This window comes from Urocitellus parryii, chromosome X, assembly GCF_045843805.1.
Source record: "Urocitellus parryii isolate mUroPar1 chromosome X, mUroPar1.hap1, whole genome shotgun sequence".
NCBI classification, from domain to species: Eukaryota; Metazoa; Chordata; class Mammalia; order Rodentia; family Sciuridae; genus Urocitellus; species Urocitellus parryii.
This window is the reverse complement of record NC_135547.1, coordinates 21,772,692-21,796,939: the sequence shown is the minus strand read 5'-3', so window position 1 is coordinate 21,796,939 and position 24,248 is coordinate 21,772,692. Positions and strand designations below refer to the sequence as shown.

Here is a 24,248-nt window from a genome sequence, read left to right as displayed (position 1 = left end):
GCCCAGGCTGGCCTTGAATTTGCATCATCCTGTCTCAGCATCTTGAGTCACTGGGATTACAGGCATGCACCACAGTGCCTGGCCTGCCTCCCTTATTTGAAAGAGCATCCCAGGGACCCAAACCAAAGTAGCAAGAGGTGCAGATATAACTCAAAGTCCAGCCTTTTCAGGGAAGACTGGAGTCCCAGTGACATGGAGAAGAAGTAGTGAGAGCTTTCTAGGGAGGCTTGGAAGGCAGAGCAGGTCTATCTGTAATGTTTTCTTACATATGAGTAGAGGCTTGGCAGGATGGGCCCAGGTGTGGAAACCCCTGATGGCTTTTTTGGGTGCACTCTGGTATAACAGGAACAGTCCCCACTGGCAGAAGCCCCCCAGGTCAAGTGTTGCTTTGGGGTTTTTGTGGTGCGTGACCTTGGGCAAGTCACCTTTCCTTTTGACATGCTCCACTGGTTTCCCAGGGGTTCTATGAGAATCCCACAAGACTACAGACAGCGCAGAGCTTTGCAAGAATTTGAAAACTGACCCCCAACACAAGGGACTATGGAAAGACTCATAATTACTTTGGCACCCTCACCTCACGGCTTTGGTGATCTTGGTCTGGCTCTCTGGTGAGGAGACAAGCATGGTGGAGGTAGTGGGGATCTCCTCGTCTAGAGACAGTCCCAATTCCAGACTCGCAGATGGCTGCAGACCTACATGCTGAACCTTTGGCTTCTCCCAGGAAGGGCTGCCCTTGCCCTGGGTGGCAGCTCTGGATGAGACCCTGGAGCTGGCCCTCCGGGTGGTGTTGGTGGAGGAAGTGGAGGAAGTGGAGGCCTGTGGCGGTGCTGCTGGAGCTTCACTTTTCTCATCCTCGTCTTCAATCACCACCAGATCCTTGGGCATCTCCTTAAACTGGTATACCAGCCTCTGCCCTTCCACTTTAGCCAGGATGCCTCTTTGATAGTAATATCTGGGGAACAATGGGCAGGGAGTGGGGAGTTAGGCAGGGACTGAGTGGGGAGAACTTCGCTCTCCATGTCTCCAACACACCACCCTCCAGGGCAGGGCAGGCATGAGGCTGAGGTTGGTCAGGGAGCCAGGTGGGGACTCAGGGGCCAGGAAGGGATACACAGAAGGTTTTTATGACATTTCTGAGGTTTCCCTCTGTGGACTCAAAGGTTGTACTAAAAGGATGTTTCAGTGTCAACCCCAGCCTGTTTCATGGCTGACAACATGCAGTGAATGAAGAATAGCAATATGAATGAGGAGATAGGGGGCAGGGGACTCAGCAGTCCCCTAGCCTGAGACATTAACTCTGGGGCAACTCAAGGCCATCTCTCTGGGCCTCTGGCTTACAGAATGTGAAGAAATCCCTTCTTGGAATTGGTGGCAGGGGCGGGGGCACTATTCTTCCAGGACAGAGATGCAACAAGGTGATTTTTCCTCCCAGAGGGGGCATGGGGCAAGCAAATGGGAGATTTATGAAACCTGTTTCCTTAAAGGATTGATCAGGCCTCCATTCAAGTGGGAGAGATGCCTTGGGAAGAGCTTGGTGTCTCCCCTAGGGCAGGGAGTCTGTATCCCAGCAGCTTTTACCTTAGGGCCCGCCCCATTGTCTCATAGTTCATGTCAGGCTTGTTTTTCTGCTTTCCCCACAGCTTGGACACAGCTTTGGAGTCCACCAACTTGAAGATGCCTTTCTCTCGCTGGGTCCACTTGATGTACTTGGGACAGGTGTTTCGGTCTTGTAGAAGCGCCAAGAGAAACTCCCATAGATAGATGGTGCTGCCTGCAGAGGGGTAGGTAGTGAGGGGCGGCTTAGGCTCCCTGGCAGCAGGTTATGGGGCCCCCTTCCCACCTCCCCTGAGTCTCAGCCATACCTTTGCCATCCTTTGATTTCTTCCGGATGGGGATGCTAGGGTCAGTGACAGGTGAGGTACTGCGGTTGCCCTTTGTCTTCCGGACTGTGAGAGGAAAGGTGAAAGAACAGGATGAGGCTAAGGCTATGGTGAGCCGGCCAAGTTGCGTGTGATAGGACCAACCAGGAGGAGCCAGGACACCGAGGCTGGAGGCCAATCATTCTCTACAGCCATAGCCTGTGAGTATCTGTACCCTCATTTTCAGTCCCCTAAGGTAGCTTGGTAACAAGGCTACCGATAGGATGTAGGAAAATATAATGCTTGCAAATGAGGCACCTTCATAAGAACAGGGTGTGCCTGGCCTAATGTTTGAAGTGGAGAGACAGCCCACAAGTGCCACTGTCATGCAGGTCAGTGTGGTGCTGAGGCTTTTTGGTTGCCATGTTGACAGCGAATCTAAGACAATATAAGACAGACAGTATAAGCCAGCCATCATCTTGAGTAAATCAATAACACCAGGGCTTGGGAAAGCCCAAAGTCCTCTCTCATATATGGCTGGGGTTCATCAGCTCTGCAAAAGGGAGATAAGCACATGGCATGACTCACTTTTTATAGGCAGAGGCCCCAGAGGTCCAGGCCAGACCAGGGGTCCAGGCCTGGAGTCTGAACTCTCAGCCTAGGATTCAACCCACTGGGGTTGTTGGCATTTGGGGAGTTTACACATATACTCGGCAGACAAAAGCAGCAGGGGACTGTCAGGCTTCAGGTAGGCCCTCCAATGAGGCCAGGTTTACAGAAGGGAAGCCTTTTAATCCATCTCAGCCAGACCAGAGAAAGGTCCTCTTAATGTATCTGTGAGCCTCAGCTCATTCAGCCCTTAGAGTTTCCCTGGCCCCACTGCCCTCCCCCTGGGAACACACATACACCCCTCCTATCCTTACTTCTTCTTTTTAAAAAATATTTATTTTTTAGTTGTAGTTGGACACAAAACTTTATTTCACTTATTTATTTTTATGTGGCGCTGAGGATCGAACCCAGGGTCCCACCCGTGTGAGGCAAGCGCTCTACCACTGAGCCACAACCTCAGCCCTCCTTACTTCTTTTCTTTGATTTTCCAGTCTTCTTAGAACTTTCCTCTCTGGAGACCCTTCCCTCCAGAGAATGATCTTCCTGGTCACCAGCCCCATTCAGGGCATCGGGCTCAGAGGCAGGAAACAGGTAGTTGGGCAGAGTGATGGCTGCAGCAGGGTCTGAGTCTGTAAGCATTTCAGAGGTGCTGACTGCAAGAAGAAAGGCATGAGGTGGACAGGGCCTAGGCAGGGCCGGACAGTGGTCTCCCAGCACTGCTGAACCCAAGAATTGAGGGCACCTAGGGAGGGTTGGTGTGCTGTTCCCCACAGCCCTAGACATAGGTCATACCTGAAAATGCCTCAGGAGTATTGTACCACAAAGGGCAGAAACATCTGCAGAGCTGTGAGCATGAGTTGGCCTCAATCACAGCTGCCACATTTATAGCCCACTGCCAGCAGTGGGAAAGTTCCAGGTAGCATCCGGGGTTAACAGGCCCCCTTGATTTGATCTTTCACTTATTTGACAACTCAAAGAGACCTTAGAAACCAGTGAGCCCAATTCCTTTGCTTTCCTGATGAGGAAACGAAGACCAATCCAAAGATGGCAAAATTTATGCTCAAGGTTACAGCAAGTTGCTGCATGGTACATGTGGGCACTTGGTATCCTGGCCGAATATTAGTGAGAGGCAAGATAAGATCTCTTACCTTTCAGATCCAGGGCTTTTCTTCCCCTCACTGCATCACAGTACCCACTAGGGCAAGGAAGTTGAGGGGGGAACCTTCCTGTGGCAGTAGGGCATTTGCCTGAGAAGGTGCTGGGAGGAATCTGCCTTGGGAACCTCCTGGAGGGCTGGGAGCCAGGGAGGATCAGCAAGCATCTGAGGCCTCTTAGGGTCTAGCCTCCATTAACAGGGGAGGGATGAAGATGTACCAAGCCTCCTACAATTCTCAATACCCTAGGTCCTGTGTTTCTTAGTCTTCCCGGGAGCCAAGTAAGAGAACAGAAGGGCCCCAAAACCCCCTGGAAAACAGTGTTCAGCCTTGAAAAGACTACAACATGGATGGACTTTGAGGACACTATGCTAAGTGAAATAAACGAGTCACAAAAGACCAATACTGTATGATTCCACTTAAATGAGGTATGGAGAATAGTCAAATTCATAGGCCCAGAGAGTAGAACGGTGGTTGCTGTGGGTTGGGGATGGGGGTTAGGGGATGGAAGTCATTTAATGGGGATAGATTTTCAGGTTTACAAGATTTACAAGGTTTACAAAGAGTTCTGGAGATGGATGGTAGTGATGGTTGCCCAACAATGGGAATATATTTAACACTGCTGAACTATAAAACTAAAAATGAGTACGATGGTATATTTAATACATATTTTACCACAACTTAAATATTGGATAAAAACCCAAAAGTCACCCTGGCCATTTTCTCCATGTCTTCAGTGCCCTCATACCCCTGCTTTACGAGTCCCAGCTCAGGCCTGTTCATATGCACATGGGTGGGGTGTCAGCACCTAGGCCTGCCTGCACGTGTGCCTCGGAATCCACTACATGGACGCAACATTTTCAAAGGCAGCTGTGTTGCCTTGAGTCAAGGCCCTGGGGTCAAACTTACAGATCTGCTTCTCATCCAGGATATCATTCGGAGATTCCACATTCAGTAAGACTTCAGTGGTTGACACGGTATGTGAAGTGGCCTCATTGTCATCTGATTCCAGGTTCCATGGGAGGGGGGAGAAGAGTTCTCTTAGGGCACAATACAGCTAGAACCAGGGCCAGCCCAGGTCAACAGAGTAGTAAGTAGAGGAGTCACCGGGACCCTACTGGAAAGCTGGGAAAGAAGCCGTCTACCTCCTGCCCTAATCCTCCACCCCCTCAGCTAATCTCCACTCCTCCTTGTCCCATCTCATCTACAGTATATGAATGCATTAAGATGTTTCCTTTTCTATGAAGTGGCACCCCCTTTCATTGGGGGCCTTGCCCATTCTTCTCGGGTTCAGCCTTTGTGGGCTGCTATTCCCTGAAGAGATAACCCCTCTCTCCACCACACCTTCCCTGCCCATAAAGGAAACAGACCTGCCAGCAAAAAACTGCCCTCCAGGATCTGATCCTGTGTCATGCACAAGGTCCCATCTGTTATGACACCATTGTGACCGTCGTCCAGCTCCAGTCCTGAATACAGGTGCAGTAATTCGGGGTAGGGTACCTGTTCCACGATCACAGCCGGGAACACTGAAGGGTCTTCCAGCTGTAAAGAAGACAGGGATCTGTTTCAAGGCCCAATTACCTCTTTGGGAAGCCCTCCCTATCAGATTTTGGCCTTCTGTGTAATTCCTAATTCTTGGAGCCACCAGGGGCTGAGGATAACATTGCTCTTGATCCATTCTCACTAGTTGATGCTGTGAGTTCTTGACTAATACAGATGGCTTAGCTTGGCACCACCTACATTCAACCAAGGGTAAGCATTTGTGTGTGCCTGGTATCTAGGACCAAACCCAGGGTCTTGTACATGTTAAGCACAGATTCTACCACTGAACTATAGCCCTGGTCCCAGAAAGCAGTTTTAACTGGTTGGATTAATCCACAGCCTGGAGTTAGAGTTCAGGCTATGAGAAGGGTTAGGTTCAGCAGGCATTATGCTAAGTGCCTATAATCCCAGCAGTTCAGGAGGCTGAGGCAGGAAGATTGCAAGTTCAAAGCCAGCCTCAGCAACTTAGTAAGGCCCTGAGCAACTCAGTGAGACCCTGTCTCTATAAATAAAATATTTAAAAAGGGCTGAGGATATTGCTTAGTGGTTAAGTACCCCTGAGTTTGATCCCTGGTACTAAAGGAAAAAAAAAAGGTTAGGTTCATTCTGAGGCTGGTGGAAAAGGATCAGTTGATAGCAGGGATGAGGGGTTCAATCTAAAGTCAGGTGAGCCTGGCATAGTGGCCTACATCTGTAATCTCAGTGACTCAGGAGGCTGAGGCTGGAGGATTGCAAGTTTGAGGTCAACTTCAGCAACTTAGTGAGACACTGTCTCAAAATAATTTAAAAAAATAATAAAAAGGGAGCTGGGGGTTGTGGCTCAGTGGCACAGTGCTTGCCTAGCATGTGTGAGACACTGAGTTTGATTCTCAGCACCAATATAAATAAACAAAATAAAGGTCCATTGGCAACTAAAAAATATTTTTTAAAAAAGGGTTGGGGATGTGGCTTGGCAGTAAAGCATCCTGGGTTCAATCCCCAGTATGACAAAGAAAAAAAGGAGGATAACAACTGGGATTTATTTATTTATTGCCATAGGGATTGAACCCAGGGCACTTTACCACTGAGATGCATTCCCAGTCCTTTTTTTTTTTTTAATTTGGTACTGGAGATAGAACCAAGGGGTGCCTAACTACTGAGCCACATTCCCAGCCCTTTTAACTTTTTTATTTTAAGACATCATCTTGCTAAGTTGCTGAGGCTGGCCTCAAACTTGTGATGCTCCTGCCTCAGCTTCCCCAGTTGTTGGGATTTCAGGTGTGTGCTACTATGTCTAGTTTATTATTTTTGGTGCTACTATGTTTAGTTCATTATTTTTGGTGCTAGGGATGGAAGCCAGGGCCTTGGGCATGCTAGACAAGATCTCTACCACTGAGCTATATTCTGAGCCCTGTTCTTAAAAAAATATCTATATAGTGGGCTGGGGAGTTAGCTCAGGAGTAAAGCACTTGCCTCACATGGCCCAGGATGTGGGTTCAATCCCCAGCATCATACTCAAAAAAAAAAGTTCTCGGGCTGGGGATGTGGCTCAAGCAGTAGCGCGCTCGCCTGGCATGCGTGTGGCCCGGGTTCGATCCTCAGCACCACATACAAATAAAGATGTAAAGATGTTGTGTCCGCTGAAAACTAAAAAAAAAAAAAAAAAAACATTAAAAATTCTCTCTCTCTCTTTAAAAAAAAAGTTCTATATGGAGAAAATACACCAGAATGGTAATAATAGTTATATTTTGGTTGTGGGACTTAGGGTGGTTTTTCCCTTTTATTTCTACTTTTCTGTATTTTTCAAATTTTCTTTCAATGGGACATTAAAATTTGCTTCATTAAAAAAAGAATGGGAATGGTTCCCTCTGTCAAATATTTCTGGCAGATTCAGAAAAGTGAAAACTTATAAACCATCTTTGGATTTGACCTCTGGGCAGTTTCCCTTGCTGGAGTGGTTTCAGAGCAGTGCTGGAGGGGAGTGTCCCAGGACAGGTTACAAAAGATATGAGGATGAACTCAGGCAGGCATCAGGTGTAGTGACTAAGGCCACAGTGTCTAGAGGTCTGCTGTCCTAGATGAAAGCCACTAGCCAAGGAGGACTTTAAATGTAAATGAAAATTTTGAAAAGATTAAAAATTCATTTCTTCAACTGCTCTAGACACATTTCAAGTGCTCCATAGCCACATGTGACTAGTGACCCTATACCAGATACCACAAATACAGAACATTCCAGCATTCTTAAAAATTGTATTGAATTGTGCTGATGTAGATCCAGACTACTTAGGTCTGAAACCAGCTCTGGTACTTACTGGCAGTATGACCTTGGGAAAGTTGCCTAACATTTCTGTGTGTGAGTTTCCTCATTTATAAAATTGGGATACTCATGTTATTGATACCTTAGGGTTTTTTAAATAGATCAGCATACATAGAGCACTCAGAACAGGGCCTGGTACAGAGTAAGTTCTCCTAAGTGTTAGGTATCAGCCGCTTCTAGAAGAGTAATATTTTATTTCTTAACCTGGGTAGTGAGAACATATGTGTTCATTTTATAGTCTATCTATGGTTTATGCACTCTTTTGTACTCATGATACATTTCACAACCAAAATTGTTTCCTAAGAAGAATGAAAGGGTGGTAAAGAAAGTAAAAGCAGAGGGTGGGGACTATCTTGGGACTGGGAGAGAAAGGACCTAAGACGGTGGTATTCTGAAGGAAGGGGTTGGAAGGGAGTAAAGGTTTTCTTTTTGGGTTGAGGAGACCTGAAGATGTTCAAATTGAAGAAGAGGATCTGAGGATCTCGGAGGTTGGAAAGACAAGTGGGGACTAGGTGGGAGAGGAAGGGCTGGTGAGCACAGTGGGTGGGGGATAAGGAACAGGAAAAGTGATTGATGGTTTGAGGTTTTGAATAAAGCAAGAAAGAACAGATAAGGTACAGGGGTAGACATTACCCTGGGAAGGAAGAGGGATACATCATTTTGCCAGGTCAGTGAGAAGGAAATAAGAATGGGAAAGTTTTAGATAAAGGTGAGAAGGGAGGGAACTTAAAGGCATCCTTAGCTTTCGGCTTCTTTATGGACTGGAGAGATTGCTGAGGGTGGAGGTTGGGAGGGCAGAATAACCACTGTGAAGAACAGAAACAGTTGCCAAGGACACTAGAAAGGGATGGAAGGTGGGAAGTAGCATGGAGAATCCAGTTAAGGACAGATATTTCTTCCTTTCTCATCTGATGCCTTCCACAAGACTAGGCACAGCAGAGTTCAATAAAATTGAACAACCTTGGAAAAGAAGGAACGGGATTGTGGGTGCAATGCACTCGATGCCCATTAGAGGGCAGCCTTTGGTAGGCGGCCAGATATGGGACAGTTTTCCATCCTTGCAAGGATTTAGAATAGAGCATCAGAGTTAAGCTGGTGTGTCCTGAGAAATAATTCGGCTAGATATCCTCTTGGCAAAGAAGGGGAGATGGCATCCAGACATGGTAGGGGACATGACTTGGCCAGGTGACACTGTGACCATACTAAGATCAAAACCTAGGGTTCCTGATTCCCCCTCTTCCATTCCTACTACCATACCTGGCTACCTCTTCTTTCTCCACTGCGTGGAAGGTGGAGATGGGGAGAGCACTGATAAGAATTCCAGGATACCATCCAGTGGGGACATCCAAGTGCATGGAAAAATGTGCCCTCTTAGCCCCAGTGCATCACAAGGTATGGAACACAAGGGACCTGAGTGCCTATCCTATCCTATTTCCAACTTCCTTCCACCAAAAGAACACATTTCCAGTTTTTCTGAATTTTCAGGTTGAGGCTGAGAAGACGGTATGGAGAGCCCATCAACTGGGTTGCAGTCATGAGTCTGGAGATGCCAGGACTTGAACTCCACCCTGCAGTTCCAGCTGGCAGTGGCCTCTCTTACTCTGTGGTTGTCCTAGCTATTTCCTTGCTGTGACACTGAAGGTGAAAGGTAGTGGCCCCAAACCCGCATGATTGTCAGCATACACTTCATGCATTCAGTCCCTGCTGCTGACTGGCTGATAGCTCAGCTGATTGACCTAGCAGCTGCTTGGCTGGTTTGGTGGTTGTATGAGCCCCATGTGGGCAACCAGATCCCTAAATGACTGTCCAGGGATGACTGACTGGCTGTGTGAGTGAACATCTGGTGCACATGCTGACTGGCAAGCAGGCCAAGTGCCCCGAACATAGTAGGTGCTTGATGGATACTTGCTATCTGGCTCACTGGCTACCTGCCTGCCTTCCTGTCCATTCCCTTGGCTGATTGTGCTTTATTCTCTGGGGTCATACCTGGTGGATATCATCCATCCCGTTGCTTGCAAACTCAAAGATCAGGTCACTGGGTTGCAGGGTAATAGCCATACTGTTTTCTCCCAGAGCAGAGCCGACAGCGGGATTTCCCGGGCTCTCTGTAGCTGCAGCACTTTCTTGATAAAGAGATGCTGTTCAGGTACCTTGAGGCAAGAGTCTCCACTGAGCCACAGAAGGACACGTAGAAAGCGGAGTGAGTGGTGGCTTATGCCAAGCTCAAGGCTGCATGCTGGGCTGGGCCAACTGCAGGGGCAACCTAGGGAGAAGGGAGAGATGGAGACTCTGAGTAAGTCACCTGCCTTGAGCTCTGTGGTTGGGACAGCTGGCCAACCTGAGGGTCCCTGCTGTGCCAGCACAGCACAGGCCACAAGGAGAAGGACAGCTAAAAGAGAGGGGGAGGCAATGGGAGAAGAAGAGGGAAGAGGAAACGGCTGAGCCTCAGTGCCTGTCAGGGTCACTAGCATCTGTCCCTCTAAGTGGGGCAGAAGTGTGAAGAATCCCTGTAACTCCCTTGGTTTGGGAAAGAATTGTGAGGGGGTGTGACAGGACATGGGAACTTTCAGGGTGTTCCTGAGGCTCAGTTTACCTTGGGAGTACAGGCCAGTTAGCTCCAAGAGGCATTCTACAGAGGAAGAAATGTCTCACTGTGCGGGGTTTTGTGGTGTCGAGGCCAGGGGTGGACAGACCCTGCTCTTAGGGAGAAGACTCTCAGACCTGGCTGTGTCTACAGAGCCTGGAGACAGAGGGACAGGTGGGCCACATGCCTTGCGTGCTTGTCAGCATCTCTGCCCCTCCCCCACCAGCCAGAGAGGGTGGCCTCTGTGCTGTGTGTGGGTTTGTTCTTGGTTCAGCTTTGCTTTCAGTTTCAAGACTGAACTGTCACCCTGGGAACTTGTGAGGAGAGTCCTGGCTGGGGGGAGGGGCCAGCAGAACCTTCCCCAGCCTCCAGGGCCGGCTCAGGGCCCCTTTTCCAGGAAATCTCTGCTGCAGCCCACACACATCTCTCCTCATCCGAATGTCCCCATGCTCACATGGCATCTGGGCCACTTCCCCTGCCTCCACTCCTCACTTTCAGCACCCTAGCAGCTCCTCCACGCTGGGTTACACCCATGGCCACCTTCCAAAGCCCTCTCCCCACCCCCTACAACCTCCCTCCTGACAGCCTGCTCTGCTGCTTCTCTGCCCCAGAACACTGGGGAGTCTGTACCATCCAGGTAGGAGTATGTCTTTGTGTCTTTGGCCCTTCAGGTTCATTTGGAGTGTGTGATATTTTCACTGTGTGGATGTGCCCCAACAGCCTGATTAACCCATAAGCACCTGAAGAATTGTGTCTGTGCACCATAGTCAGAATGACACTCTTAATCCCACCTCCTTGACACTCCCTGGGCAGTACCAGGGTGGCAGAACCTTGTCCTGTGTTGGAAAGAAATGAGGAACTTCAGAGAGGGGCAAGGGGGAGGAAAGGGAGGGGGACCATGGGTGACCTCCCTGATGACCGCTCTCCCTCACAGGAGACACCCAGGCCTCTCCCACTTCCTTTCTGTTAGGCCACAGGGCTGGTCCCGCCCTCTCCCCACCCCCACACCTTTCCACCCACCCCAATAAAAAGCCCGAGAAGTCACTCAGCTCATTGCAACCTGTCAGTCTGAGTTTCCCTTTGGATGAATGAGAAATTGAGCCTTCGAGGTCCATCCCCAGCAGGACCCAGGGGAAGCACCTGGAAACAAGGGTCTTGTCTTGGTTCCATCCCCCATACCCTGCCCCACTCCCACCTGGCCTTGCATGTGACCAGGTCTCCCAGTATCCTGCAAGGTCTCACAGGGCCATTTATGCTTGGAAGGTCTGTCTCCCCTAGCCTAAGCGCCCCAAGGCCTGCATTCCACAGCTCCCCACCCTCCCACAGGCCTGTCTGTCTGCCCCCAGGAAACATTCTCATACTAATCAAATGAAAGGTGATCACTTTCACCTAATCCCACTTTGTCTAAACACGAAACTCCTGTCTGCCCCTCCCCCAAGGTCATTCCACTATGGCCCTTCCTTCCAGGTTGGCTTCTTGCTGGCTTCTCTTCGCAGACCAGAATTTCACTTTTGCAAGTTCACTGCATGTGTTCATCGCCTAGGGAACTCGTATGCACCTTCCTTCGTCCCGTCCCCCGTTGGACAGTGGCTGCCTGTTGGTCATAGAGGAAAATTTAGCATCCTGCCCTGTGCCTGGCAATGAGCAGACACTCAGTTCGTGTTTGTGGAATGAACACAAGAGGGAGGGAACAAAAGAAAGAAATGATGAATGAATGGAACTGGCCAGTTGGCATCTGTGAGGTGTGTTTTCTGGGTGGTGTATAACTGTGTGTACACGGAGGGCCTGTAGGTACCATGTACTTTTGTCTTACAAGAGAATGGGACAAACGTGCAAACCCCGAGGTGATATTAGTATATTTTGTTTGCATTGTTACATGGCTGCACTACTGTGCTTGCTGTGGGTGTGCAAACACACAGAAGGTATACACATGTGCAGGGTGTGTGCGTGTGTCCCAAGTGTGGGATTTATGCGTGAGATTGTCAGTAAGTCAAAGGGCTGCCCTGGTCTGGTCGGCAAAGCCACAAGCTCAGTCATCAGTTCTTCCTCCTCTGGGGACCAGTGGCCTCAACTACCTTTGTGAGAATGAGAAGCCCAGGCTATGGCTGGCTCAAAGAGGTTGTGGTGAAGATGGGGGAGGGCTGGGGTTCTGCTGGCTGAAGGGTCACTGTTACTCTGTGCTTCCCAAGAGAATAGCCTCAGAATAGGTATGGGGCCCACGGATCCCTGGGGCAAGTCCCCCACAGTGGTCCACTCTGCTGGGTCGGGGGTGGCGCAGCCAGGGCATGCCACTGGATTGGCTGGAACTCTTGGCCATCAAATACAAAGAGGAGAGATTTGAAGTAAAAGAGATTTCAGCGGCACTATTTGTGTGCCCATGTTTAAATATCTAAATTTGGGGTTTCACTAGTGTAGCCCACAGTTGTGAGGTCTTGGGAGATGGATTCTTTGGATCTCATTCTGCCCCGGGGCCTGAAGCTAAGTTCAAGGGGTGTAGGGGGAAAAAGTAGCTGTCCCAGTCTCTTGGCCAAAGGTAAGAAATCTGCCCCCCTCCATGGAACCTTCCAATCCAGAATGTTTCCCCCTCCCCCTTCAAAGATGTTTGAGGATTTGAAAGTGAGAGGTGGAGAGAGGCACATTTGCATGTTCACTTACTCTCCCCCAGTCCCTCAAAATAACCTCCCTCTCCCAGGAACCTGAAACCAAAAAAGCCACCACCACAGAAGGCCCGCCCTGCTGGAGGCCTGGAGAGGCCCACACCAGGGGCGCCTCTCTCCAGGGTCCTTCCAAGAGCGCTGTGCCTGGGATAGAGCTTCAGTGACCTACAGCATTGGACACTGCTTTGCTGGCAAGCAGCGGGGTGGGGGTGGGGGTCGGGGAATATACAGACAGGGAATTGAAGTACCAGGGAACCCTTAGTAACTGGTGGTGAATCCCTGCCACCCTGCCCCACCACTGCACAGCTCACAGCTGGCTCCACTCAAAGTCCACCCCCATGGTCTGACCTATTGGGGCTGAAAGTGAAGTCTTTGTGAGACTATATGGCCCCTGGAGGCTGCCGAGTGTACAGTGCAGGAAAGAGCAAATGGCAGAGCACCCCTCTGTCCCCAGCCAGCAAATGCACCTCTAGCTCTCTGTGGTTCTGACTGCATTTCAAAACCAAAGCAAAATAGAAGTGGTGTGAGCTGCTTCTGCATCACCACAACTGGGCCTCCTGCAGAGGTACAGACCCTTCCTGGGGCTGTCACTGGAACATATCAAGCAGTGTCCAGCGCCCACCCATCTGGGCCTCCCCTACAGGAAACAGCCCTGATGTGAAAGCCACGTCCACAGTCTCCATGGAGTAAGTTTAAACCTACACCCGTTGAGCTGAGCCAATGGCTCTCACAGAATTGCTGGTAACACCCGTGGCATTTTCTCACATGCCAGGAAACATGGGGGCCAGATGGTCAGCAGGGCCACAGAGCACAATTCTCCTTCTCCAGTCCCTTGTCCCCTCTGAGCCAACTCTCACTCCTGAAATACCTTGTCCTCCATGAAACCTTTCTGGAATTCTCTGGAAAGGAAGTGACAATTTCCTTCATGCCATTTCCCACTCCCTCAACACCCCTCCCCCACAACCACAAACAAAATGGAAACTACCCCAGGAACAGCTGTACCCTCTCCTTAAAAACAGCCCCTCCTCCAGCTAAGAGTCATCAAGCAGTGAATGTGCCTGCTGCACCATGTGACCAGTGGCGTGTATTTAAGAGCCACAGGACCAGAGTCAGAGATCCAGTCTGTAGTCCTGCACAGAGTGGAATTAAGCTATCCACAGGACTCAAACTCACAACGTTAGCCCAGTTAGGACTGGGCTCCAACCAGCCAGCTAATCCCTTTCTTGAGCAAGTGCCCAATTAAGGGGCGGGGGCCACAGCTATTTTGTCAGTCCCTTCTCCTCGATTCCTTTCTTTTCACTGCCCCCTCCATTTGAGATGAAATCAGGAAGAGGGAGGGAAAAAAAGAAAGGTTTTGCAACGCTGTTGGTTGGGGTTTCTCTGTGCTTATTTACAAGAAAACCCAGTTTCCTTCTTTGCCCTTCTGCCACTGACTGATTCCAACGTAGGCTTGTCACAACTCCAGTAATGAGGTGGGCCCTCACCATCTGGTGACCCAGAGCTCATCCTCACCTGTCCCCTTCACCCTTCCTCTGCTCTCCTCTTGGTTTTGCCTTCCAAGGCCCCAACCTGCCCAGGAGGAAATGGCAGGCCCCAGGCAAAATGATGTTCTTCCCTCATTCTCCAGGAGACCCATGGCCACTCAGGGTGTGTAGCACCTTCAGACAGGGGAACAGGAGGCAAGTGCTCTCCTGGCTGCATCCCTATAAGCTGTATGACCCTGGAAAAGTGGCCACCTTTCTGGGCCCTGGCTTCTGTCATCCCTCCAGGGGAGCAAGAACTGAGGGTAATCAGGGCTTAGCCAGTACTCCCCAGAGAGTCTCAAGTGAATGGAGAGGATGGTGGGAAAGAATTTTGAAAATTAAAAAGCACTCATTCGAAGATGGGGTCTCAGGTGACCTTCCAGAAACACGGTGAGTGTTGCGGGTGATGACAGTCTCTCGTGTCCCCCTTGGCTCCAAAAAGACAGGGTGGAGTTGGAGGGTTATAGTTGTTAGCTGGAAAGGGGCTGACTCCTCATGTGGGTTGGGGGCCATGCAGGACAGAGTGCTCTGCCCCTGTCCCCCTTCCCCCACCCATGTCACTCCCGCCCAGCCCTTTGGGTTGTGGTTATGTAGCAAGAAGAGCACTACAGAAGCCCTAATAGGAGAGGAAGGGGAGGGGGAAGGTTACTAACAAAGGGAAACTATTTCCTCAGTAGCCCTGAGAAAGCCAAATGAGCACCCCCTGGAGGTGCCTGCCAGCCACCATATCCTTATCTTCTGTGCTTCAGGGACAAGGAAGAGGCAGAGGGACACTGAGCCAATGATAGGAGAATGCACTTCAAGAAAAGGGACAAAGCCAAGCTACTAAATCCCAGTACAATGGGTTGCCAGCTACAGCCTAGGAGGGGCCCCAGGAAGTCCCTGTAGACCAGACCCTAAGAGCATGGGCTTTCTGGCTACAAGGGCCAGCTCTGCCTTGGGACATAGTCAGGTCCTTTTCTCCTTTGCAAAATGGGGATAACCTACCTAACTCAAGGGGCTGTTGTGAAGAGCTGATGGGTTAATGCAGACAGAACTCCCTGTTTTGTCCTGAACATGTTTTTCAATTTCCAGATCTGGTTTGAGACTTTGGGGCCTTGATTGCTCTGTTAATTTAGTATTCAGCAGGTCTTTTCTTAGATGAAGAGGAAGAAAAGCAAATGGAGATGGTTGGATAAAACTAAGGCTGACGGGCTGGGGATGTGGCTCAAGCGGTAGCGCGCTCGCCTGGCATGCGTGCGGCCCGGGTTCGATCCTCAGCACCACATACCAACAAAAGATGTTGTGTCTGCCGAGAACTAAAAAATAAATATTTAAAAAAAAAAAAAAACTAAGGCTGAGGAACCAATAGCTGTAAAATGAATGGTACAGTGAGGCGCCTGTGGATACTCAGGAGGCTGAGATAGGAGAACTGTTTGAGCCCAGAGTTCAAAACCAGTCTGGACAACAATGGAAGAAGCTGTTTCAAAAAGAGAGAGAGAGAGAGAGAGAGATAAATGAAATAAAATGCATGGTAGAGAAAGAAAAACAGTTTGAATATGAAGAGAAGATTAGTTGGGGAGTTGAATAAGTGAATAGGATCCAGACCCATCAAACAGTAGAAATGGTACCTGATTTGGAGAGCAACTAGAAATTACTGCTGATTTTTTTTATTATTTTTTAAAGAGAGAGAGAGAATTTTTAAATATTATATATATATTTATTTATTTTTAGTTTTCGGCAGACACAACATCTTTGTTTGTATTTGGTGCTGAGGATCGAACATGGACTGCACGCATGCCAGGCGAGTGCGCTACCGCCCGAGCCACATCCCCAGCCCTACTGCTGATTCTTAAGCAAGGGAAGGGCAATTCTTTTTAAATTATTTTTATTTAGTTGTAGATGGACACAATACCTTTATTTTATTTATTTTTATGTGGTGCTGAGGATTGAACCCAGGGCCTCACACATGCAAGGCAAGCACTCTACCACTGAGCCACAACCCGAGCCCTTCTATTTTATTTCAAGATGGTATCTTACACTAAGTAAGATAGGCCTTGCTAAGTTGCTGAGGCTGACTTTGGACTCGTGATATTCCTGCTTCAGTCTCCTGAACTGCTGGGATTACAAGCATGTTTTACCATGCCAGGCCAAAACCAATTCTTTAGAAAAAGCAATTTGATCTGGATATGAGAGTGGGTCTATGAGTGTAGGAGATGGAAGGACACCAGGTGGGGCAGTTGGAACCCAGGAGGTGAATCCCCAAAGGAAAAAAGTAGTAGACTATGGGGTAAGATAGTATCTACAGACTCCCAAGATAGGTAGCTTATTCTTTCTAGAAAAATATTAAAAGATGTGAAGTGACTGGAGCAGGATATAGGGCAGGACAAGCAGTTCATCTTGAACATGGTGAAGTGGGGATTAGCTGTGATTATCTTGAAAAACCCAGGATTAGTGGGGGAAAAAGAGGACCCAGGCAGCTTCCATCTTGTCTGGAGTTGGGGCTTCAGGGAAGGAAGGACCTAGACAAGTGTTCAGTGGCCACACAAACCAGCCTGGCCTGGTAAAGAGAGTACAATATAACACAGTGGCAGAGAGTTACATGTGCTGAATGGATGGTGCTTTAGAATGGTATACCCCATCCCAGCCCCCAGGAAGTCCTGCTTGCTTCCATTGTTTGGGGAGGAAGAAAACAGGAACACTGACCAGAGACTAAATAAATTCATTAGTGGGCTTTTTTTTTTTTTTTTTTTTAAGAAGCTGGGATAATCTGTGACTAGGTACCAGTAGGACTTTAAGTCAGATAACTTTATGTTGAAGGGAGCATGTTCTTTGTCAGGACCTCTGCCAGAGTGTGTCCTAGAAAGTGAGGCAGAAGTCCTTGCTCAGCTCTGGAACACCCAAGGGAAGGGGCCATGGTGGCGTCACTGTGTGCCTGGCACTGGGTGCCCCTCCCAAATGCACTCTTCCCCTAGTTGGTTCTTCCTTCTCTCCTACCACACTATTGAAGTCCCCCCTTGACCAGAGTCCCAGGATATCAAAGTTAAAAAGGGCCTGAAAGATCCATCCCTCTTCTTATCCAACTTCCATACTGAGTCCCCTAGGGAGGGGAAGTGACTTGTTCAAGGTCACACAGCTAGTCACCATGGCTCCCTGGCGACCATTCTTTCTTCCCCTCTTCATTGTCTCCCAGCATCCTCAACAAAGCCAACCCTTTCCTCTGGCAAGAAGGGACAGCAGCCAAAGATTCAGGGCTGGCAAATAACAATGAGGCCACACATGTGCAGAACACATTTAACTTTCACAGTGACTTCCTCCCGCTGCATGCCTTTGTTCACACTGTCCCTTCGGCCTGGTATGCCCCTCCCCAACGTCTGTGGGTCCAATTTCCACACATCCTTCAAGACTTAAAGCAAATGTTACCTTTTCAAAGCCTTACCCACCTGATATACTCTTTCCTCCTCCTCCTGACACCTCAGCTTGACTTAGACCCAAGGAGGGATTGACAAATTGTGGTCCAGGTGCTAAATATGGCCCACTGTCTGTTTTTATATAGCCTATGGGCTAAGAATGGCTTTTGTTTCTTTTTTCATTTTTAAATAATTAGGAGAAAAATCAAAACAAGCATATTTCATGACACATAAAAATTATATGAAATTCAAATTCAGTACTGGTCAATGAAGTTTTATTGGCACACAGGTATGTCTATGGCTGCTTTTGCCTTATCTATAGTTGTGATAGGCTACTTGCATGAGCCACAACACCTAAAATATTTACTATCTGGTCCTTTACAAAAAACTTTGCTATGGGGTGTGGTAGCATGTCTGTAATCCTAGTGACTCAGGAAACTGAGGCAGGAGAATCGCAACTTCAAGGCCAGACTCAACAACTTAGCGAGGCCCTCAGCAACTTTGTAAGGCCCTGTCTCAAAATAAAAATAAATAAATAAATAAAATGTGGCTTAGTGGCAAAGTACCCCTGGGCTCAATCCCTAGTACAAAATAAATTAAAAATTTTTGTTCATCCCTGGACTGAAGGCCTTGTTCCCCTTCAATGAGAATAAATTCAAGTTTATTTCTGAGAAGAATGCCACAGAGCCGTGGAGATGGGGGTGCCTGGGGGAGGTGTGGGACACTAAATACAAACTCAGCAGGTTCTCATCAGAAAGAGTCTCAGTCCAGGATTAGGAGTCCTGACTTCTGACCCTGGCTCTGCCTATGACGTGAACTGAGCAAGTCACTTCTGCTTTGTGTGTCTTGCTTTCTTCATTTGCACAAAGAGGGGGTTGGGCTGGACGATCCAAGGCCCTTTCTTGCTCTATGATCTAGACTTGCTCATCTGTCTTGTTTTGAGCAGGCCTTGTCCTGATCACTTAGTCCCTACTCCTGGAACAGGAGTTTACAGAAGGTTCCCTTGCCCAGCTGTGTTTTTTTTAAAACTGCCCCTGCAGGGACGTCCTTCACTCCACACTCACTTGCCCCACCCTGTCCTTCCCTTCTGCTGACCTGTCCCCCTGCTTTCTGAATTCCTCTCATTATGGCACGTCTGAAAGAGCCCTCCAAAAGCCTCCATTTGGGGACAGGAGGGAGGCAGCAAAAGGACTCTCACCTCTTCTCAACCTCCTAAGACCCACAGCAGATAGGCAAGGGGGCAGGAGATAGGGCCTGCTCTCACCGCACCCCTGCTCTGCCAGAGGAAGCAGCCCCTCTCTGCCACTTCCTGTCCCAGGGGTTTCTGCAGTTTCCCCTTCAGGACCTGCTGGCCCTCCCAGCCCCACCCCTGCCCCACACAGGTCAGAGAGTGCACAGAGGGGAGGATCCCTCACAGGAAGGCTGAAAAGACAGCTGTCTACACAAGGGGATGCCCCAGCAGCAACTCCATCAACCTGCATCTGGGAAGGAGCAGGATTTATTACCTGGGAGGGAGGCACAAAGGGGTCATCTCCACACACCTTCTCCTGTCACTATAGCCTCTGGGAATTAGCACAGTGGGTTTGGCCTTAAAGAACTGGATAAAGGCCAGTGCCTACTAGGGACTAGTCTAAAGTGGCTTCAGATGGACAGATTGAAGCAAGAAGGGCCTGAATGAGGAGTTAATTCAGATGGGCAGGTGATACTGAAACCAATGTCACTTCATTATTTTGCAGAGGATTTGCCCCTAGCACCAATGGACAGAGACAACAATGGAGAACAAAATACTAGTCTCATGTAGGTCAAGGGTCATGGCCTTTCTGGGTAAAGAAGCAAAGTACTCTCACATTCTGTAATGGCTGCTGATTTGGCGTGGTGAGTTATACTTAAGTACCACCCAGGTATCCTTGCAAGGTGGGGCTCTTACTAGTAGGGCTGGGTACCTGAGAGAGATCTTGAAGACATATGACCTGTTCAGTGAGACCTTCTCAAGGCCATGGGTCAGGACAGCAATAGCAGCCCAATGTCCTGGACCTCTGCCCAGTTGCCAGTCCTCCCAGGGACAGGCCAGAACTGCATAATGATGGTTCTAGAAGCCTTGATGCCTGAGATGAGAGCTTAACAATAGATGAACACAGCCACCTTATTCCCACCTTATTCCCCCCATGGTGATTAAGTATTCCATCAGGTTCAAACTGCAGTGAAAGAAACACAGGGGACTCCTAAGTGAGCTGGTTCTAGATGGGCCAGCAAAAAATGGATGAGGAGATGATCCTGATACCTCTCTTGGCTCTTGGGGTGTTGTCTTCTTGTAACTTTGGCCAAGGGCCTTTCCCAGCAGGCTTTCTGTCAGGAGACCAAGGTCCCACTTTTTATTCTCCAAGCTCCCCAAAGAAACCAGCCTTCCCCCAAGAAGGGGGCCTCACTGTCCCCGAGGGGAGGGCCTACTTCTCCACCCCAGCAAAGTGGAGTGAATACTGTTTCACAGCTGGTTTGGGGGACACCAAGGAAGCCTCAGAGACAACATCTGGATGTGCACCTGGGTTCCTGCCAGCCCCTCCCTACATCATCAGTGTAAGCCCAGGGCTGGGGTTTGGTTACAAGCCGACTCAAAGCTGTTGGCACGTGTTTGTATAGCACATTGAGCCTGGGTGGAGGGGGTGGAAACACTTGAGGTTGGTGTCAGCACAGGGTGAGCACTTGCAGGGTTGGCACCAGAGCAAATGCTGGGCCCAGAGCGGTGGGTGTGGCCACTATGGCCTAAGCCATGGCCTGTCGGAGGAGGGGCAGAGGGCCGTGGGTTCTTATTTAAATGTGGATGGGGTTTTCTCCTACACCATCTGATAGCACTTCAAGTTGCTCCCCCTGCTTCTGGGGAAGGGAGCCAAACAGTAAAAATTAGAGGGTGACAGGATGAGGCTCAGGGAAGGTGGCAGGGGTTTAAAGTTCTGGGGTATAGGCTGTGGGGTTGGTATTATGCCCTATAGATATATTATTTCCTTTCTTTGTTTTTCTTTTCTTTTTTCTTTTTTACAGTACTGGGGGTTGAACCCAGGGAAACTCTACCACTGAGCCACGTCCCCAGGTCCCCCCTTTCAAACACATTTTTCAGACAAGGTTTTACTAAGTTGCCCAGGCTGGCTTCAAACCTGCCATGCTTCTTTCTCAGCCTCCTAAGTAGCTGGGATTACAGGTGTGCATCACTACACCCTGCTCTCCATTCTTTTTTTTGAAACCAGTAGTAGAGATTGAACCTAGAGGTGCTCCGAGCCACATTCCTAGCCCTTTTTACTTTTCATTTTGAGACAGTGTCTTGCTAAATTGCTGAGGCTTGCCTCCAACTTTCAATCCTCCTGTCTCAGCCTTCTGAGTTGCTGGGATTACACACATGCACCACAGCACCTGGTCTTCTTTCATTCTTACAAAGTAGCTAGCAAGTGGCAGAACTGGAATTTGAACCCAGGTTTATTTCCAACGACTACATACTCTGTGAACTATGTTTCCAGCAAAATCTATTTTGGCAATAATTCTGTTTTAACAGTTCCATTTTAAAAACAGCAGAAGGAAAGCTCAGAAGAGATTAGGCAACATGACCAAGGTCACATAGCCTGTCAGGAATGGAGGCAGAACTCAAACCCAGGCTTTGGTGGCCTTGATCTCAAAGTCCCTGCTTTTCCCTCTGCCTATGCTGGAGATCATCTGCTGCGATCACTAGCACAAGGCTTGCTCGGGACACTCAAATCCAAAGGGTCAGGGGCCCTGTGAGGCTTCTTCAACAGAAGCTTCTCAGATTCTGTGCCCCTTGAGGCCTCAAGCTCAAGCAGAGCTCAGCTTCATAAGTGGATCCTAACTTCCTGAACCAAAATGGTGACAATTTGATTCCACAGTCAGCTGTGGAGGACAGCTTCTAGCTCTGCTGATAGGGAGGCTGACTTTACTCCTGTACCCCAGGGAACTACTATTTCCAGAAAGTTCCAAGCTCTATATCTGGAGTTACCATGGTATAGTCCCTGCCCCATAAATACACAGTTACTTGCCACTTACACATAATGTAAGTCTTGGTCTTATCTTGGGGTGTTGGTTCACATGTTTATTCAAATATTTATGGAAAGCCAGACCTGAGTACCTCATATGTGCCAGGCCCATGGTCAGGGGCTTGATCACAGGTCCACCCTATTCTTCTAATAAAGCTGGGGTGGGTTTGTTTTGGGTTTTGGGGGGTTCCTTTCTCTTGGTACTGGGGGTTAAACCTAAGGCCTTGGACATTCTAGGCAAGCATTGAGCTACACCCCCAGTCTTTTTATTTTGAGACAGGGTCTCGCTGTTACCCAGACTATGCTCCAAGTTTCACTCTCCAGCCTCGGCCTCTCGAGTTGCTGGGATTACAGGCATGCACCACTATGCCTGGCCAGAGCCCCATTTCACATGCTCCTGAAAGATATTTTTTAAAACTGAGGCCCGCCAGGCACTGTGGTACACACCTGTAATTCCAGCCATTCAGGAGGCTGACACAGGAGTATTGCAAGTTCAAAGCCAGCCTCAGCAACTTAGTGAGGCCTTCTCTCGAAATAAAAAATAAAAGGGGCTGGGGATGTGGCTCAGTAGTTAAGCACTCCTGGGTTCAATCTCTGGTACCAAAAAATAAATAAAAATAATAATTAAAAAAAAAAAAAAAGAGGCCCAGAGAATGGTCATCTAAAGCCACAGGCAAGTGGAAGACTTCTGATATATGACCCTGAGGCTCCTTCCTTCTGCCAGCTCCTCTGTGGCTCTTAGCAAGGTTAAGTGCAGGTTCAGTGAGTGTGTCTAAGGGAAGTGGAGGGATGGTGGGGGGGGCAGACCTCCTACATCAGGGAGAATGGTGGGAAACACTCCAGAGCAGCAGCTTGAATTTCAGGTCTGCTGTTCACAGGCTGAGTCCCTCCCTCTTTCTGGATCTTGGTTTCCCTATCCATAAAGTGCAGCAGATGAGTTTGTGATCCTTTGCTAAAGGCTCCGCCAGATCTGACCCTCTGAGATTCTAATTAGAAGGCCCCGCAAGCAGAGCAGAATGGAGCGTCAGCCTTGTGGCTCTTCTTCGAGGGCTGCAGGAGTCCTTTGACACAATTGACACGATTCTGTGTTCCAATCAATGTTCCTCACTCACAGAGATGACAATGATTTTCTTGTGATGGTCAAATTCTCTCAGACAGTTCTTCTGCTAAGTCTCTTCATGGGGGGGGGGTAGCTTGGTTCTGATTTTCCCCTTCCCCCTGATAGTGCTAGGTGGTAGAGCAACCCATAACAGAGGCCCATTGATCATGTCCTTTTGAGATGTCAGGAACCAGGTTCTTGGCCTGGCGCCCAGGCAGGCAGCCCCACCTTGTGCTGAGCTTGCCTTCATGGTGGAGGGAATGATTGCTTATGGCCACTGGTCTAGCCCCCGCTGGACAGGATGTTTCCACATCAAGCCCCACTTCCTGCAGCTAGGCCTGGGCTCCGGTTTCCCCCCTCTCCTACCATCTGGTTGCCTGCCCTCTGCCCCCTCCCCTCGCTGGGTGTTTACAGGCTGCCTTATCAGCCTGGGGAATCTGGGCCTCACCCAGCAGGCGCCCCGCCCGCCCAGCCTAGACAGCCTGCTCAGTGCCCTACCTGCACTTTCGTCACTATAGGCACCCACAGCCAGGAGCCCCCTGGCAGGCAAGGGGTGTGGACCAAAGCCTGCTGTTTGGCACAATCCCTCAGTGCCTGGGGCCCTGCTTGCCAGAGAGAAACCGGAATATTCATAGTGCTTTACCCAGCCTGCCCAAGCTGGAGAGGGCATGAAATCTTTTTAAATTGTCATCTTCTCTATCTGCAGGCTAGAGAGAAGAATGAGATGCCTGGATTGCTAGCAAGGCTAATCTTGGCCCAGAGTGCCTTGCTGGTCCTTCTGTCCTTAGTCCCAAGAGATGAGGGAAAGCAGCACCAGGTTAGAAGGTTCTGACAGTCCAAGCAGATTTTTCAAACTGAAGAGCACTAGTAAACTCTAGGCTAAAGGGAGGGTTGAATGAGGGGCTGCAGGCTGAATGTGATGGACAAGGTGAGGCTAAGAAATCCTCAGGCACAATCTTGGCCAATACACACCCAGATTTCAGAGCCTCATAGGTCCCAAACTCTCTATCCCAACCCTGGAATCTGCTCACCTGCCTAAATGCCGGGATGAGGGCAGAGCTAACCACTGAGAAAATCCAAAGACTTTCTCTCAGGGGCTGGGGCTGTAGCTTAGTGGTAGAGCACTTACCTCGCACAAATGAGGCACTAGGTTTGATCCTCAGCACCACATATAAATAAATAAATAAATAAGTAAAAGATTGAAAAAAAAACTAATTAAAAAGTGTGTCCTAGAATGTAAGGGCCTAGGTTTTCCTCTCAAATATGTTTGAACCAAGGAAGACAGGGTTGGGAATGCCAGGCAAATGAAGATGCTGCAGGTGGTAGATTTCCCTTCTAGCACTTGGGCAAAAATGCTGAAAGTTCAAGACCTGATGTGCCTGTAGGCAGACCCACAGGGACAGGGCCTGCTTGCTAAATCTGACCAAGCCCCAGACGAGGGATCAAAGCTACAGTCCAAACCCCACTCATCCTCCAGGCACTTCCATTATGTTCACTGATAA

The 24,248-nt window shown here is 49.1% G+C and overlaps 1 protein-coding gene across 1 annotated transcript in view; it reads right to left on the bottom strand.

Annotated features, from left to right (window-relative positions):
• Nucleotides 1-24,248, bottom strand: part of Elf4 (E74 like ETS transcription factor 4) — a 38,836-nt gene that overhangs the window by 2,873 nt on the left and 11,715 nt on the right. Inside the window, exons 2-8 of the mRNA XM_026413823.2 lie at nt 9,447-9,723; nt 4,993-5,164; nt 4,532-4,624; nt 2,939-3,121; nt 1,863-1,946; nt 1,579-1,771; nt 575-952 (exon numbers count right to left, since the gene is read on the bottom strand). Of these exons, the coding sequence (XP_026269608.1) occupies nt 575-952; nt 1,579-1,771; nt 1,863-1,946; nt 2,939-3,121; nt 4,532-4,624; nt 4,993-5,164; nt 9,447-9,518 (1,175 nt within the window). The 5' untranslated portion in view covers nt 9,519-9,723. The remainder of the gene's footprint in view (nt 1-574; nt 953-1,578; nt 1,772-1,862; nt 1,947-2,938; nt 3,122-4,531; nt 4,625-4,992; nt 5,165-9,446; nt 9,724-24,248) is intronic.